At 44.7% G+C, this 17,496-nt stretch overlaps 1 protein-coding gene across 2 annotated transcripts; it reads left to right on the forward strand.

The window, feature by feature from the left end:
* Positions 1 to 2,767: 2,767 nt before the first annotated feature.
* On the forward strand, positions 2,768 to 16,929 carry NTAQ1 (N-terminal glutamine amidase 1). Of its 2 annotated transcripts, XM_079796499.1 has the most exons (6): positions 2,768 to 2,992; positions 7,536 to 7,635; positions 8,338 to 8,388; positions 12,574 to 12,722; positions 13,569 to 13,693; positions 16,272 to 16,929. In XM_079796499.1, exons 1-6 carry the CDS (start codon positions 2,904 to 2,906, stop codon positions 16,379 to 16,381), a joined length of 624 nt encoding a protein of 207 aa, XP_079652625.1. In that variant the 5' UTR covers positions 2,768 to 2,903; the 3' UTR covers positions 16,382 to 16,929. The 2 variants fall into 2 exon arrangements, with proteins under 2 accessions (XP_079652625.1, XP_079652626.1); XM_079796500.1 differs by lacking the exon at positions 8,338 to 8,388.
* Positions 16,930 to 17,496: the final 567 nt, after the last annotated feature.

The following is a 17,496-nucleotide window of genomic DNA, read 5'->3' on the forward strand; positions in this document are numbered from 1 at the left end:
TTGGAAAGTAAACATCAGTTTGCACATGGATTTCTTTCAGGAATGTGCACATGGATTTCTTTTCAGCAAATCTGACCTTACTTAAACTTTGCAGCTAATCTTACTGATTTTCCACAAAAGGGAAATCATTAGTTAGCCTTCCCTAATACCACAGTCACCAACTGGTCCATGGCAGAGGGGTCTGGGACTATTGCCTCCCTCCCACCCCATTCTAAGTAAGATGAGCAATAATAGTATTGTGCTCCAACCCAGCCCAATATTGACCCCAATGGTGAGGGTGCTCCCTTCAGAGTTCCCATAGTACATTGCTGTTCTTAGGATTTTCTGCTTTATATTAAAATTTTCCCTTTTAGTACAGGAAAGTAGTAATCTGTTAAATGCAAACTAAAATAACAACGGAAATGCCAGTTTTATACAAATATTTTTGGTTTTAAAAGTAATAATAGTACTCAATGTGATATTGAGGTATGGGGTCATTTATTTTTTTAAAAAAATATTTTTATTGATTTCAGAGAGGAAGGGAGAGGGAGAGATAGAAACACCAATGATGAGAGAGAATTGCATGTCCCCTACTGGGGATTGAGCCCGCAACCCGGGCATGTGCCCTTGACTGGAATCAAACCGGGACTTTTCAGTCCGCAGGCCGATGCTCTATCCACTGAACCACACCAGCTAGAGCATGGGCTCATTTCTTAAAACCAATATAACGACATGTATTAAGAAACCTGGAGCCCTGGCTGGTGTGGCTCAGTGGTTGAGCGTTGTCCCATGCACCAAAAGGTCACCAGTTTGATTCCCAGTCAGGGCACATGCCAGGGTTGTGGGCTAGGTCCCCAGAGTTGGGGTGTGTGCAGTGTGCAGGAGGCAGCCAATACATGTTTTTCTGTTTCTCTCTTTCCTTCCCGCCCTTCCCCCCCTCTCAAAAATCAATAAAAACATATTTAAAAAGAAAACAAACCTGGAAAATATTAAAAACCTTTGACCCAGGAACTGTATCTCTAGGACTCCATCCTAACATGATAATCAGAGCCATGGACCAAGATTTATGTGTCAAGATGTTGACTGCAGCTTTATTTATAATAGTAGGATCTGAAAACAAACTAATGTGCAACAGACAGTTGGGCATCAATGAAGTGAGCAACAGTATGTCCATGCAGCTCTTTATATCAATGCTTATATATTTGGTTTAATAAAAATGTCCTAAAAACTAATACATGAGGAAATTTCAAGCAGTACAGAAATGTAAAAAAGTCAAGGGACAAGTCCCTCTGTGTGGTTGCTCTGAGGAAAAGGAAGTTTTCTTTCCACTGGGGTTGCCAAGCCTGGAAAATGTGAATATGGGGCTGCCGGCGGCCATCCTCCCACGGCACCAAGCGTAGCCACCTGAGCGTGGAGCCGAGCACGGAGGAACTGGCCGACACGGGGAGAAAGGAGGCCTGAGAGGCCAGCTCTGCTTCTGATCCCTTGAGATCATGGTTTCTGCTGCTCACCCTAAAGTGTTAATCTGATAAACAGTTTTTCTGCCTTGACTTTTAACTAAATGAGTAGAGTCATGATAACAAAACTGGGCCAGTCCTGGCCGGGTTGCTCAGTGGTTAGAGCGCTGGCCTGTGGACCCAAGGGGTCGTGGGTTCGATTCCCAGTCAAGTGCACATACCGGTTGGGGGTTCCCAGCCCTGGGCACGTGCAGGAGGCAACCCATCCATGTGTCTCTCTCATGTCGATGTTTCTCTCTCTCCCTCTCCCCCATTTCACTTTGTCTAGAAATCAATGGAAAAAATATCCTCAGGTGGGGATTTAAAAAAAAACCCACACAACTGGGCCAGCTGCTTTATTGGAATAAAATTATATTGTTTGTACTGTAACCCAACAATCAATTAATTCTTCCAACAATTTGCAATGAAGTCCATTTGGCATGAGATGGGCTTTGTTAAACCACGAAAGGCCCCCAAATAAACACCTTTCTTGCCGGACCGGTGTCGCTCAGTGAGCACGGGACCGTTTGGAATTAACCCCCGCACCGCCCCCTTCTTCCTTCGGGCTCCCGCGGACTCCAAGTGCTAAAGCGTGTTTTTCACACAGAAGTTTCCGTTATTTCACTCGCACACACGGAGCCCTCCGCATCTCAGCCGGTTCCTCCACAGCTGGCAACCCGGCCCGGGATGAAGGGCTCAGGCTCCTCGTGGGGCCTCACGAAGCGTCGTCCAGGGCCTGGCGGCTTACCGACTCCAAGCGCCCCCAGGCTCCTCTCCAGGTCGCGGTCGGTGACCTCTTCTCCCGCACCTAACCGGATCCCCGCCGGCCACCCGGAACCCGCGCCGCCTGGCCCGCTCCTGGCCCCTCCCACCGGGCCCGGCTCCTTCTAGAATCGCGCAGTCTTCCTCGCAGGAAACTCAGGCCGCTCACCCCACCCCGATCCCGCCCACGTTGCCCCGGCCCCACACGTGTCGCGCCCTCGGGGCTGCCCTGGGCCCGTCCACCCAGCCCCTAGGCCCACCCCCTGGGCGGTGCGCGGGAGAAACTGCGCCGCCAGCTCCGCCCAGGCTCCGCCCACAAGGCTCCACCCAGACCCCGCCTACTCACCCCTGGCTCCACCCAAACCCCGCCCACCCACTCCAGGCTCCACCCAGACCCCGCCCACTCACCCCCGGCTCCATCCAGACCTCGCCCACTCACCCCCAGACTCCACCCAGACCCCGCCCACTCACCCCCAGGCTCCACCCAGGCCCCGCCCACCCATCCCAGGCTCCACCGCTCGGAACTGCACCAGCGGCCGCAGGCCCCGCCCACCGCAGCAGGGGAACCCGAGCGGACTGCTGCAAGCCAGCTCCGTCCCCGAAGCCCGCCTGCGGGGCTAATCTACTAGTCGCCCGCCTCAAGCCCGTGCCCTGGTCCAAGCCACCATGGATGGGGATGTCCCCACCGCTGCAGCCGCCCAGTACCAGCCGGCCAGCCCCCCGCGGGACGCCTGTGTCTACAACAGCTGCTACTGGTGAGGGGCGCGGGCGCAGCCCCCAGTATCTCCCAGGCTTGCTCCGCTGCAGCCGGGCCCCGCCTCCGCCCGGCCCCTTCCCGGGGTGCTCTGGGCCCCGACTGGCGGGTTTTCTGGTTTGGCGGGAGGAGGCCGTGGGAATGGTAGCCTCGTCTCCTGGTAGAACGTGGTCTCTGGGTGGGGGTGGGGAAGGACGGATTTCTCGGGGAATGGTAGGGTCGGGGGCGCATTACTTCTGCTGGGCGCTCTTGGCTTGGACATTTCTCAGCAGATTTCAGTGCTTGAGGGCAAGGCAGGGGAGTTGGAGCTGGAGGGTGGAACGCAGAGAGCCTTTTGGAAATTACTCTGCCGAAACCGGTGTGGTTTCACACTGATGTGAAGGTCGTTTTAATTTTGGAAGACAATGCAGGCACAGAGATTTTGCAATAACTTTCCTAGGGTCACCCAATTAATAGCAGCCCGGAATCCAATTCAGACCCTCTTGTACCAAAAACCATGATCGTAACCACCCTGTTGCCATTATAATAATGGTTATACTTACATAGCACTTGCTATATGCCAAGCATTGTGCTGAGTGGTCTATGTAAACGAATTCATTGAAGTCCCACAATTACCCTGGCGGTAGGTACCCATTGTCATACCCATTTTAAAGATGAGAACACTGAAGTAACATGCCTAACGCCACATTGCTTGTGAGTAAGGAATGGGGATTTATATGTAGAATTTGGCTCTGGACTCTACATATTGTGCCCCTGTCCACGGCCACCTCTGTGGCTGAATGACCACGCCTACCTTGGTCCTTTGACTCCCACACCTACCCTTCCCTTGCCTGTATGACTCTCCCCACTTCAGTCCCTAAACAATTGTGAAACCTTAGGGCAGTGGTTCTCAACCTTTCTAATGCCGCTACCCTTTAATACAGTTCCTCATGTTGTGGTGACCCCCAACCATAAAATTATTTTCGTTGCTACTTCATAACTGTAATTTTGCTACTGTTAATGAATCGTAATGTAAATATCTGTGTTTTCCGGTGGTCTTAGGCTCTACAGCAGCGGTTCTCAACCTGTGGGGTTGGGGGTCACCACAACATGAGGAACTGTATTAAAGGGTTGAGAACCACTGCCTTAGGGCCATCTGAAACTACTGTTCCCTCTTTCAGCTGGTCACTAATCTGGTGCCACCAAAAGCTTAACAATTTGTTCAGCTCTGACTACATGTCAGGCCCGGTGCCAAGTTCTTTCATCCATGGACACAGGTTCTGCTTATTATCATTTTCCTAATTTTTTAAATGAAAAAGATGAGCCACAGAGAAGCCTGTTGTTTGCCCAAGATGACATATCTAGCACGTGGTAGTCCTGAAACGAACCTGTAATGCTGGAGTCCATGCTTAACTACTACACTTTTTGTCTGCCCTGCTCTCACCTAAATCTTATTAGTTCTTATCCCTAATGTCTATTCATTGTTTCATTCATTCATTCATTCATTCAGTAAATGTGTATTAGGCATTTGGAGTGTGTAGTGCAGGATTTTTTAAAAAAAAATATGTTTTATTGATTTTTTACAGAGAGGAAGGGAGAGGGATAGAGAGTTAGAAACATCGATGAGATAGAAACATCAGTCATCTGCCTCCTGCACTCCCCCTACTGGGGATGTGCCCGCAACCAAGGTACTTGCCCTTGACCGGAATTGAACTCGGGACCCTTCAGTCCGCAGGCTGACGCTCTATCCACTGAGCCAAACCGGTTAGGGCCAAAGCCGGCCCCTTGAGCAGAGCAAGTCCTCTAAGATCTGGTCACTGCCTGTTCCTCAGATCTCATTTTGAACCTGCCTTCTCTGCTGTACTTCAGGGTTTCGCACCTTGGCGCCTTTGATACCTTGAATGCGTTAAATCGTTGTTGTGGCGGCTGTCCTGTGTGTTGTAGGAAATGTAGCCGCATCCCTGGCCTGTACTCCATAGAGACCCGTAGCATCCCCTCCCGATTTGTGACCATGAAAATGTCTGCAGGCATTGCCAAATTCCCCTGGGGGGTCAGATCGCCTCTGATTGAGAACCAGTGCTTTGTCCTGTTGGAACACATCCGGCAGGTGTACCTTACTGCCTTTGCTCCTGTGGGTTCTTCTGACTTGAAATAAATGCCACCTCCACTTCGGTTAGCTTCCCTCAGATGCTGCTTATCTTTAAGACCCAGCTTCCTGATACCAGTGGTGGCCAGTTTCTGTGTGGCACTGTGTGGTTTGTGGAGCATTTTACCTTTCTGCGTGCTTCTCTGACTAAACCCATCACGAGCAATCCTTCCTTGCAGAATCTTGGCCCTAATGCTGCTTTGTTAGCTTTTCTGCTGCCAAAATAATCAACCGACAGGTTGAGAAATTATCATCACTCCCCACTTTTTTCTAAACCAGTTAAGTGGGTGCCAGGACTCACATTAAATCAAGGGCTCTTTCCATCCCAGTGTTTCCCAGTATATAAGGCCCTTAGTTTTATTAACATCACAAGTTTCATGAAATCCTCCTACATGATATTAATTGCACTCTTGAAAGAAAAAGGACAATAGAAATGGACTATAAGTTCAGTATCTCTTAAATTTGTTTCTCCTGTGTAACATTCACACGTATTTGAAAAATTAGGCCAAATATGTCCAAACCACATGTGTGTTCAGCCTACGAGTATTGCTTATGGTACATATGGATTCATGAACTTTTTGCATTCTGTGCACATCCGTGGGAGGAGGTTAAGGGGAACAAACAAGAAAAAACAACTGACCTGTTCCTCCATCTTCCCTTATCCCTTAGAGTTAGTGATTCCCTCTTCTGTGCTTTCTCTATGCATCTTTCATGGCCTTGGATGCTTGCTTATTTATGGATCTGTATGTCTCCTCTCACTGTCTGTAAGCTCTGATTTATCAGATCTTCCAAGCACTTAGCATAGCGTTTTGTATATCACAGGCTCTTGAAGATGTTTGTGGCCAACTCTCCAAAATGTCTATAGGCAAGACAGACAAATGTCTTTTCAAAACTTGGTCTCAAAACATCCAGATTTTTAACAATGTTAGATACTACATGTTATATGTCCCATTGAAACAGTACATGTTTATTGCTCCATACGTCATAGCCTATGGAAGTAGTTAGTAACAATCTCCTGCTGTTACCTCTACCACCTCTTTTTCCATAAGGTTTCTTAGGTATTTTAGTTAAAAACAAAATCACAGGAGAAAAACACAGAAGCTCAACTTCGGTGCTTTAAGCCCAGTCTTACGTAGCATTGAGACAGGTAGACAAGGGCAAGACTCGTGAATAAAAAAAGTGTTTATTTCCATAAAATGGTGACAGCCCTCCAAGCCGCTTGGGCCTTGCTTTGTTTTTGGGTAGCATGGTGTAGGTGGCTGGAAGTTCGGCTTTGACAGATTGAGTCACGTGCGTGAACAGAGTGTTGGTGTGGTTCGTTTTGAGCAAAGGCACTGTGTGGCTCCCTGGAGAAAGGAGCCCAAGAGCTGACCTGAGGGTACTGCCAGCAGGGGCTGTGCGTGCCTGGGCAGGAGTGTGACTGTGGCCGCTAGTGTGGCTTGGTTGGACGCACTGGGCATTGCGTTACTTAGGCGGCTCTGACCGCTGCTGCAGATAGTTAAAGGCCTCTCCTGTAGAAGGGAGTTTTATCTGGGGCAGAGGTATAGGAAAGTAGATTTCAATTCAGTATGAGAAAGAATGTTTTGTAAGTCAGGACTTCCTCCGTACCAGAGGGACTTGGGGAATCACACTCACAGGGGCTTCCCTCCAAAGAATTCCTGGACATATCACATCACTGCCCTGATCCTTTCCACGCAGGAGCCCTGCCACCCCACACACCCACCCTGTCCCATTCCTTAAGGAGCAGGCAACTGGTATACATCTTACTAAGATGTATTGAGTATTTCTAATATAATGTGATTATGCCCATTTTACAGACAAGAAAGGATGTTCATCTCAGCTCAGGATGTTTAAAGTTTCTTACTTTTTAAGTGTCTGAGTTGGAATTCCAACTGTATCTCACATCCCTGGACCCAATGCTTATAGAATATTAGACATTCTATTTTTTAATTGATTTTTAGAGAGAGAGAGAAAGGGAGGGAGAGAAATAGAAAGAGAGAGACATTGATTTGTTGTTCCACTTACTTATGCATTCACTGATTGCCTCTTATATATATCCTGAGCAGAGATCGAACCCACAACCTTGGCATATTGGGATGACATTCTAACCAGATGAGCTACTGGCCAGGGCTTATAGAATATTGATGCAGCTTTTTATCAGTTATAAAATGCCTCTATACACACACACTGCTGGGGGAGGTAATGAGCTCTGTGTCTGCAGAGGGTCCACACAGTATAGGCTGGATAACAGCTGGTTGGGATGTTTTAGAGGAGGTTCAAATGTTTGCGACTTGTCGGATGAGATGGCGTTTAAGGTCTCTTCCAACTGTTTCATGTCATCATCAGTCTTTTGTTCAGATTTGAAAGACACAGAGTGTTCTTGCTTAATTATACTGATTAGATAATTATTTTATTCCAGTGAAGAAAATATTTGGAAGCTCTGTGAATACATCAAAAACCACGACCAGTATCCCTTAGAAGAATGCTATGCTGTCTTCATATCGAATGAGAGGAAGATGGTAAGTTGGTGAGTGACTGCAGAAAGAAAACAAGAGATTTAGGACATTAGATGCTAAATAGAGAGTTGGTTTAATACTATTTTAAAATGTGCTTTGTAAAATACAGCAGCATCTTAACATTTGTTTGTGGATGAGATTTTTTTTACCTTCTAGGGTACAGTTGAGTTAGGAGAGTTTAGTTTCTCATTTGTAGGTAGGGAAATATGTGATGGTGTGTTCACACAGATGAAATTCCTTTTCTCTAGGAGTTTAAGTAGAACTACAATGAACATATATGGAGTATTAAATAAAAGTAAGTCCTTCCTATTTTGTAAAGCAGGTTTGCAAGGATCGCCTCATTTGATCCTAATGGGAATCCTGTGAACTAGGCAGTTTCAGACAGCTGTCTCCGTTTTATAGGTGAGGAAATAGAGACTCAGGGAGGTTTCATGAATAATGAAGTGGGAAAGCAAGACTTGAACCTGCCAGGCCTTCTGATTCCTCATTCAGGTCTCTACTCTCCAAGGACCATCGTATAATTAATTTTTGCTTTTTCATTTTTAAGGACACTTAGAAGTAGTATTTGGATTTCTTACCCATTCATTCTTTCACCTGGATTGTTGGTTGCTTAGAAATATTTTATTTTTCGTGTATGTGTTGCTTTGAAGAATTTAGTGGTGGTTTAGCTAAAAGGGTGGCTTATGCAATTTATTGTTTTTGTAGATTCCTATCTGGAAACAGCAGGCAAGACCTGGAGATGGGCCTGTGATTTGGGTAAGATGGTCAACACAGAGAGTGTCTGATGCACTATTAGTATGGTGATCCCTGAGGGCCCTTTAAGTTTTGGTAGAGCAGAAAGGATAGGGCAGTAGAGAAAGGCTAATTATAAATTGACTTTTGAGAATAGATGTTAGTTGGCCTAAGGTAGAAACCCTTATAGCCATGTTTATTTTAATTTTGAAATTATTACAGGAATGATTTTATTTTTTGTTTGTTTTGTTGTTCTTATTAATCCGCATCTGAGGATATTTTTGCCATTGATTTTTAGAGAGAGTGGAAGGGAGAGGGAGAGACAGCGAGAGAAAAACATCAATGTGAGAGACACATCAATTCGTTGTCTTCCGCATGTGTCTTGACCAGGGCCAGGGATCAAGCCTGCAACCGAAGTACATGCCCTTGATCAGAATCAAACCTAGGACCCTTCAGTCTTTGGGCTCTATCCACGGAGCCACACTGCCTAAGGCATTACAGGAATGAATTTAAATGGTCTGTGTGGCAGATATATTTGTTATCTCCCAGACTCTTATCCTTTCAGCACTGGGAAGGACTTTAGAAATATCTAGTCCAGCTGCACATGAAAATTATCTGAAAACTGTTAAAAGTACTGTACAGCCCTGGCTGGTTTGGCTCAGTGGATAGAGCGTCAGCCTGGTGACTGAAGGATCCCAGGTTTGATTCCGGTGAAGGGCACATGCCGGGTTGCGGGCTCGATCCCCAATAGGGGGCATGCAGGAGGTAGCTGATCAGTGATTCTCTCTCATCATTGATGTCTCTATCTCTCTCTCCCTCTCCCTTCCTCTTTGAAATCAATAAAAATATATTAAAAAAATACTGTACAAATTTCTGATGTAGTTGATCTAGAGAAGGATTTAGGAATTAGCGTTTTTAGCAAACTCCTGCGTGTACGTGACTGGTGTTGGAAAAACACATCTGTTCCAGCCCCTTCATTTTTCAGGTGAAACAAGCCCAGAAAGGCAAAGCGAGTAGCTCAAGGTCATCTAGCTGATCAGTGCAGAACTGGGTCTCAGGCCTGGGTCCTTTCCAGTGCACATCGTGCGTCACCTTAACCTGGCCCCGTGAAGAACAGAATTGTTTATGCTAGTAACCATGAAGATAAAGTAAAAGAAAAACTCCATTCATGATAATTTTTAAAAATATATTTTATTGATTTTTTTTTTACAGAGAGGAAGGGCGAGGGAGAGAGAGTTAGAAACATCGGTGAGAGAGAAACATTGATCAGCTGCCTCCTGCACATCTCCTCTGGGGATGTGCCCGCAACCAAGGTACATGCCCTTGACTGGAATCGAACCTGGGACCCTTCAGTCCGCAGGCCAGTGCTCTCTCCACTGAGCCAAACCAGTTAGGGCCATTCATGATAATTCAACGAACATGTAGTTTCTGGTATTTATTTAAAATAAGATATCATTTGAATTGGCTTCATTTAACATATATTTATTGGGTACCTATTATATGTCAGGCACAAAACAGGCTAAAGTCCTTGGCTTCACCGAGCTCACGTTTTCACTCCGTTCCCCAGCGGGTGATGTGCGGCTCTGACACTGAAGCCCAAATCCAGCAGTGTTGGGTGTTGGGTCAGGGGCTCGGATTTAGAGTCAGACACAGTGGGGTGAAGCCCCAGTCTCTCGTTGATGGCTGCAAACTGGACGTGTTATGTACCCTCTTTTTTCAGTGTCCTCTCAGGTCAGTGGGTTTGGGAGGCTTCGAGGAGGTAATGCAGAAGTATTATCCAGGTATTCGGTACAGTGCCTGGTGCTGTGCTCGATAAGCGGTAGTTGCTAGTATTGTTGTTAGCGACACCGCATAACCCCTGTTGCAGACGGTCCATCTCATTTATGACCATCCTCATTAATGACCCGCTCAGCTGATTTTGAATCAGGGTCTTGCTTCCCATCTTAGGTAACTTGCAGGGCGAGGACCTATGGTCATGTTCCTCTTTTTAAAAGCCTTTACCAATAAATAAGTAAATAAGTAAATAAAATAAAAAGGCATTTACATACATAATCTCATTCGTTCTCCCGGTATACTCTGAAGCACATGCTATATTAACCTTCATTTTATAAAAGGGTAACTGAGGCTGGTAAGTGGAAGGGCTCGAGTAGGCGAGCAAACTTCAGAATGCCCTTACTGCTTGCTCCCCTGCCTCCTGCAACCATTGACTTGTGTTTCCCACTCGCTTCTCTGAGAACTCCCTGAGGGTGAGGAGCTGTCTTTCTTGCCTCTGTATCTATATTTCAACAGCACAGTTTCCCACAAATGATAGGGAAGGGAGTGTGTACTGCAAAACAACCATAACACGAGTTAAGATGTTAAGATGTCAAGAGAGAAACAGATTTTTAGAAGGTAGCTGTGCTCACCACTATACTACCAACGCCTTGAGAAACAGATTTTGGATACGGCAGAGACTGCTTCTGGCAGGGGATGGGAGAAGATTAAAACAACAACATGGACTTACAGGAAGAGAGCCTTTGAGTTGGAGCTTGAGTGATGGGTGTGGAGAGAACCGTGGGGAAGGTTGCCTCAGATGGCGGGGCGGGGGGGGGGGGAGGGAGAATAAGATGAACAAGCGCAGGGAAAGGAAACTGGACTGTTATGGGGGAGGCACTCTTCGTTTAAACCTGGAGGGTCAGATGCATTAAGAGCGGAGTACAGGGAATGAGCATCCATTCCTGAAGCTATTTCTGCTTTCCTAAGATAGAACTGGAGCCAGAGGAAGCACTTCAGGCTCCAACGGTACAACATCGCGAGTCTCAATAAGTGAATTACCTTTCCCACCTCACAGAGTCAAATGAAATAACATTTGAGAAAATGCTTTATAAGCTCTGAAGTACTAGAAAAGTAAGATGATATTATGAATGTTATCCTAATACTAGAGGCCTGGTGCATGAAATTGGTGCACTCGGGGGAGAAGGGGGTGTCTCTCAGCCCAGCCTGTGCCCCCTCGCAGTCTGGGACCCCTTGCTCCTTACCGCCCGCCTGCAGTGGAGGTGGGAGAGTCTCCTGCCACTGCCACTGTGCTTGCCAGCCATAAGCCGACTTCTGGCTGAGTGCTGCTCCCCCTGTGGGAGCGCACTGACCACCAGGGAGCAGCTCCTGCGTTGAGCGTCTGCCCCCTGGTGGTCAGTGCGCGTCATAGCTACTGGTCGTTCTGCCGGTTGTTCCGCCATTTGGTTGATTTGCATATTAGGGTTTTATTATATAGATGACTGAACTTTTAATCTCGCAGTGCTGTTCTCTGTGATAGTGTTTTTGCTTCGAAGAACTCAACGCACTGGACTGCCCTCATGTTCCTTGATAATCACCCTGACATTCCTTCCAGCAGTGCCTGGTGTCAGGGAGTGAGAGTGAGGATTCACGTACAGTGTCCGAGCTGTGCACACAAAGCTCTCTTTATTCCTTAATGGTTACACATGAGGTTTTAGCTGATTAAAACAAAACAAAACCAAAAGCAAAAACAAAAGCCAACATTTTTCTTTCCTTTAGCTACCAATCTAGTATAAAACAGTTCCCTTTGTTAAGAGGTGGGAGGATATTCTTGCAGACTCTATCCTCTGTGTTCATATGCATGTATATGTACTTCTGAATGCATGTGTATCCACATAAACTTTTTTAAAAGAATATATTATGCATATTCTGCAATTTGCTTCTTCCACCCAGCTATATAACATGGACATTTTTCTGTTTTCCACATAAATTTACCAAAATCTTTTTAACAGCTACTCCATCCTATGGCTGCATGCGTCATCGTTTATTAACCTTACCCCTCATGGTGGGCTTTTGTTTTTTTCTGAATTTCCACTATTATAAACAGTGCTGCAGAGATTATATATATATATATATATATATATATATATATATATATATATATATATATATCATTACTTGTGTATTGCCATTTCTCTCTAGGGTGGATTCCTCGAGGTAAAATTGCTGGGTCAAAGAGTTTCTGATATATATGAACATTTCCACTGTCTACCGTGTCACTGGACATTTGGTCTGTTTTCAGGATTTTGTGTTTGCTTTATTTTATTTTGCTCTTATAAAGAGGGCTGTATTCATCTTGTGTCTGCTCTTGGGGCTATGTATGCATTATATCTCAGACAGCCTTGGAATTCACCATCATAGAGTAACTTGGTTAACTTGGGCAACTTTTACCTCCAGGATTACCATGTTGTTTTGCTTCATGTTTCAAGTGGAGGACAGAGCTTCATTTATGATCTCGACACTGTCCTGCCATTTCCCTGCCTCTTTGATGCTTATGTGGAAGATGCCTTTAAGTCCGATGAGGACATCCATCCCCAGTTTAGAAGGTGAGGAAATTCAGGATGAATTTTCCTACTTTCTGACGTGAGACCTTGACAATTATATAGAGTTGGTTTGTTTCTTTTTGCATTTGCTTAGTAAAGATTGCTTATCTTGGCATCACCATTGAGTTGATATTTGAGAATGATGTGCTACACAGAAGATTCAAAATGTTTTAAAGTTTGTCCATTGTATAAAAGGTTGGCAGTCTTTTAAAAATGTGTGTGATAAGATCTCAAACATTTTCTTAGTCATTTGGGGGATTTCCCTCATACTCTTGTTTTTGAGGGGGTGGTGGGGTGTGTGTGGTGTGGGGATAGGATGCCTTATGATGCCAAAATTGAGAAGGCCGTCATGGAAGCACCTGAAAATAATGTGTTTTGCCTCCAATACCAGATGTATTTCGTGCCTTTGTAGTTCTGGATTTCATTTGATCATTTCTCATGGCTTCTTTAAGAGTTAACAAGCCACACACATATTTGCATATTACTAATAGTACAAAAATGCCTGCTTAGTTTTTTAAAAAATATATATTTTATTGATTTTTTACAGAGTGGAAGGGAGAGGGATAGAGAGTTAGAAACATCGATGAGAGAGAAACACCGATCAGCTGCCTCCTGCACACCTCCCACTGAGGATGTGCCCGCAACCAAGGTACATGCCCTTGACCGGAATCGAACCTGGGACCTTTCAGTTCGCAGGCCGACACTCCATCCACTGAGCCAAACCAGTCAGGGCAAAATGCCTGCTTAGTTTTGTGCATGTCATAGAAAATGAGTCTTTATAAAAATTGAGTTAGAATTTCAACTGTGATTCATTTCAACTGTGGTAAATTAATGCTGATTTATCTGCAGGAAATTTAGAGTTATCCGCGCCGATTCTTACTTGAAGAACTTCGCTTCTGACCGATCTCACATGAAAGATTCCAGTGGGAACTGGAGAGAACCTCCCCCCTCGTATCCCTGCATTCAAACTGGAGGTGAGCCAAACACGCGTCCTTGGAGGCATTTCCAGTCCCTGTGCACATCAGCCTTTTCCCCTAATCAGGGACAAAAATCTCATTGCTTTCTGGGTAAACCCTCTGAGGGGTAAAGAGATAAGAAGAGGAAGTGTGGTTCTGTGTTTTTATTAGCTTCAGAAATTGAGGCACAGAGAACAGGACTGGAAGGCATAAGGCCTCATGGGAGAGGAAAAGTGTTGGGAGTAGACCGCGCCACCTGCTAGAATATTGGAGGTACTTATTGCTGGCACACTGGCCTTTAGGAGAGCTGCATGTTTGTGCCATTTAACACTGGGGCTAGTAGCACCTTGCTGTGGTAGGGTTTCACGTTCTGGTGGAAAAAATCACCAGTGCATCCTTGTGATGGATGAAGTGTCAGATCCCTGGCGCTAGAACAAAATCTGCATTAGGAGGAGGGGAGAGCTCGCAGGTTTTATTGTCCCACTCATCCGGTTTATGTGCTTTTAGGCATCAGTCCAGTTAATAATTCCTTGAGATTTGAGTAGATGAAGAGTTCTTCACCCTATTACTATTGCTTGGCATTCACATGAGTGGAAACATCATTAATGGCTGAGAGTAATTCACAACCTTGCCATTGATTGGTGAGGTCATCCCCTCACATGGGTGATACTGTCTGTGGAAAGCGCTCTGTAAGCTGTGCAACAGCCAGAAAAAGGGAGCAGAAGCATCCAGAGTTCAGCAAGGAAGAAAGTAGGAACATAGTTGGCATATGCGAAGGGCGGGAACTAAGAGAGGAATCAAACTCTGATTTTTGAGGGTCTCTGTGAGAAGCTCTCGTAATTTAAAAAATTGATACCGGGATCGCTTTTTGGTCTACCAGCCTGCTTTCCCGGCTCAGCATCGGAATTGGGACCGATCCTTGGCTAGGCGAGGGCTTCACAGGTCTACCTTTCAGTCTTGGACAACCTGCTGTAGGGGGCGTGGTCTGGGGCAATGTGCTTCAGCAGCTTCCCATCTCATGGATGTGAACTCAGAGCCTTGTGCATAGTAGACGTTCGGGAAATACCACCTCATCAGCCCTGATGGTCTTTGAGTCATTCCTTAGGGTTTGATGACTACTCTCCTGTAATAAGTGATGCTTTGTGTCAGGCTTTGTGCATTCCCTTTACATATTAATTTATTTTCCACCACAACTCAACGAGTTCAGCTTTATTTTCCACATTGGATAGATGCATGAACCCTTTGCCTAAGGTGCGTGGCTAGAAAGTGATAGGGTCAGCACACGGTGCTTAAGAAAGGTTTTTTTTATGGGGGGAGGAGGTGTCTTTTTTGTTTTTTTTAATGCTATACACACTTTAAAAAAAATGTTTTTATTGACTTTTAGAGAGTAAGGAAGGGAGAGGGATAAAGTAGAAACATCAGTGATGAAAGAGAATTATCACTTGGCTGCCTCCTGCACTGGGGATCAAGCCCAAAGCATGATCTCTTGGTTCATAGGTTGATATTCAACCACTGAGCCACACCAGCTGGGCTATTGATATTTTTAAGTAAGAATACCTGAAGATAGTAATAATTTTTTACTTAATTATATTAAAGGGCCTAGAAAACAAATCCTATTATATTTCAGAAGTTGAGGTTTCCATTAGCAATTTGTTAAAAATGTTAGCTGACCTGCTCTCTGACTTACATGGGGCCTGGTGTCTATTCCAGGTAAGCAAGAGCTTTTGCCCATCTCTCCTTGGAGGCTCCGATCTTTGCTTTATTTCGGGGCACTTGGCCACCCTGCATCCCCAGCTTTCTGATGACTTCAGTGAAACTACTGGTTTTGCTGATGATCTAGTTGTTTTCGTTGTAAGGATGGGCTTTTTAAATATACAGATTCTTTTTGCAGTTCTTTTATTTTCTTGTAATTTATTTGCTGAAGAAACAGTCTGGATTTTCCTAATGGTGTCTCTTTTGTGTCCTCTGAATTCCCTGTAAATTGGCAGTTTGGTTATTCATGCATTTTTCCCCCCATTTAACTGTTTAGTTTTAGAGTCCAGAGTGCTAACCATTACACAATGGAATTAACTGTTCAGTTTTAAATAACTTTAGACTTCTAGAGAATTTGCTAAAATAGAACAAAGTTCCTATATACGCTTTACTCAGATTCCGAGTAAACCATAGTATAATCATTAAAACCAAGAAAATGATACAATTGATAAAATATTGACGTAATGCTATGAACTTAGAGACGTCATTTACGTTTTGCAAGTTTTCCCACTGATGTTTTTTCTGGTCCAGGCTAGTAGGTTTCATTGTCATTTCTCCTTGGTCTCCTTCAATCTGTGACAAATTCTTTCTTTCTGCTGTAACTTTTAAACTTTGGAAGAGTACTGGTCAGTTATTTTGTAGGGTATCCCTCAGTTTGGGTTTGTGTGATGTTTTGTCCTGAGTAGATCAAGGTTTCACATCTGCGACAAGAATACCACAGCAGTGATATTGAACTCTTTATCCATTTGAATAAATCCCCCTACTTTTGGTCTTCTGGGTGGTTTTATTGCTGTTAAACCAAAACTGTGTTTTCAGTGGACATTTCTCTCATGTCCTTTTTTAGATTCCAAAATGAACCTGAATGATTTTATCAGTATGGACCCCAAGGTGGGGTGGGGAGCTGTGTACTCGCTGTCTGAGTTCGTACATCGTTTTGGCAGTCAAAGCTGCTGAACTTGACACCGGACGTAGAACCATGGAGCAGTGCGGGGACACGAACAGTCAACCTCCTGGTACATTTGGTTTGCAACTGTGTTTTCTTCTTTTAAGTCATTTCACTTGCAACGTGAGTGAGCAAAAACAGAAAAACGTTTTTCTTTCCATGTGTCAGGTTGAAACGAGATGTCGTGTATGTTTGCCAAGAGAGTCCTAACGGCTCATTGGTTAAAACATGTGATGACGTATGCCAGTGATTGCTTTCCTTGTGATAGAGTGTAGACTTCGTGTCTGTTCTGGATGTTGCGTTCTTCTCCAGCTACCCTGTAAGCTCCTGGCGGGCAGGGCTGTGTGGCTCACTGCACTGTGGGTCTCTAGTACCCGTGAAAGGTGGCCAGATGATGTTTGTGACTGTGTGGCTGCTTGAAGAGGGCTGATACTGTGAGCTGAATCAGCAGTAAGTATTAGTCTTTTTGGACTCCTAAGTTCTTTAAAAAGATGACAGCTTGCTCAGGTTTGAATGTAGTTTGGCCTATTTGTATGTGTTGTTTTTTTAAAAAAATAAAATTTATTTAAAATTAATTTTGACTTTAAAGATTTTGTGTCATTTTTGATGACCTGAGAGATGCCAAAGAATATTCTGATTTGTAGATGGGAACTGTGGCTTTAAAATACATTTACCGGCTGGTCTGAGTGCAGTGGTGTCTTACAACTAATTGATCACAGCCAGTTACAGATTTCTTTGTTCCTTCTCCACTCCTACTGCTTCACTTGACTAGCCTAAAAAAAAAAAAATTAAAAAAAAATACATTTACCAATCTTCCTTCTTGAAGATGTGTTAGAAATTTGGCTTTCATCATATAATTCCAAATAAAAGTTGTTTCGTTAACCCAGCATATAGCGGCGGCCCTCATTCATGTTTTCCTGATTCTCCTGTAAAAAAATAAGTAATTTCTTAAAGCAAGGATACCCAAGCTTTTGATCTTAAATGAGTTTTCTGCTTATTAAAAAACTTTAATCGCCGAAACCCGTTTAGCTCAGTGGATAGAGCATCGGCCTGCGAACTCAAGGGTCCCAGGTTCGATTCCGGTCAGGGACATGTACCTTGGTTGCGGGCACATCCCCAGTAGGGG

The sequence above is a fragment of the Cnephaeus nilssonii genome (genome assembly GCF_951640355.1).
Source record: "Cnephaeus nilssonii genome assembly, chromosome: 18".
NCBI classification, from domain to species: Eukaryota; Metazoa; Chordata; class Mammalia; order Chiroptera; family Vespertilionidae; genus Cnephaeus; species Cnephaeus nilssonii.

Excerpts from the sequence above, each read along its gene's own strand:
- NTAQ1 (XM_079796499.1), top strand. The coding sequence starts at position 2,904 with ATGGATGGGGATGTCCCCACCGCTGCAGCCGCCCAGTACCAGCCGGCC. Across the intron at positions 8,389-12,573 it reads GAGATGGGCCTGTGATTTGG|GATTACCATGTTGTTTTGCT; the intron begins GTAAGATGGTCA and ends TTTTACCTCCAG. Across the intron at positions 12,723-13,568 it reads ATCCATCCCCAGTTTAGAAG|GAAATTTAGAGTTATCCGCG; the intron begins GTGAGGAAATTC and ends ATTTATCTGCAG.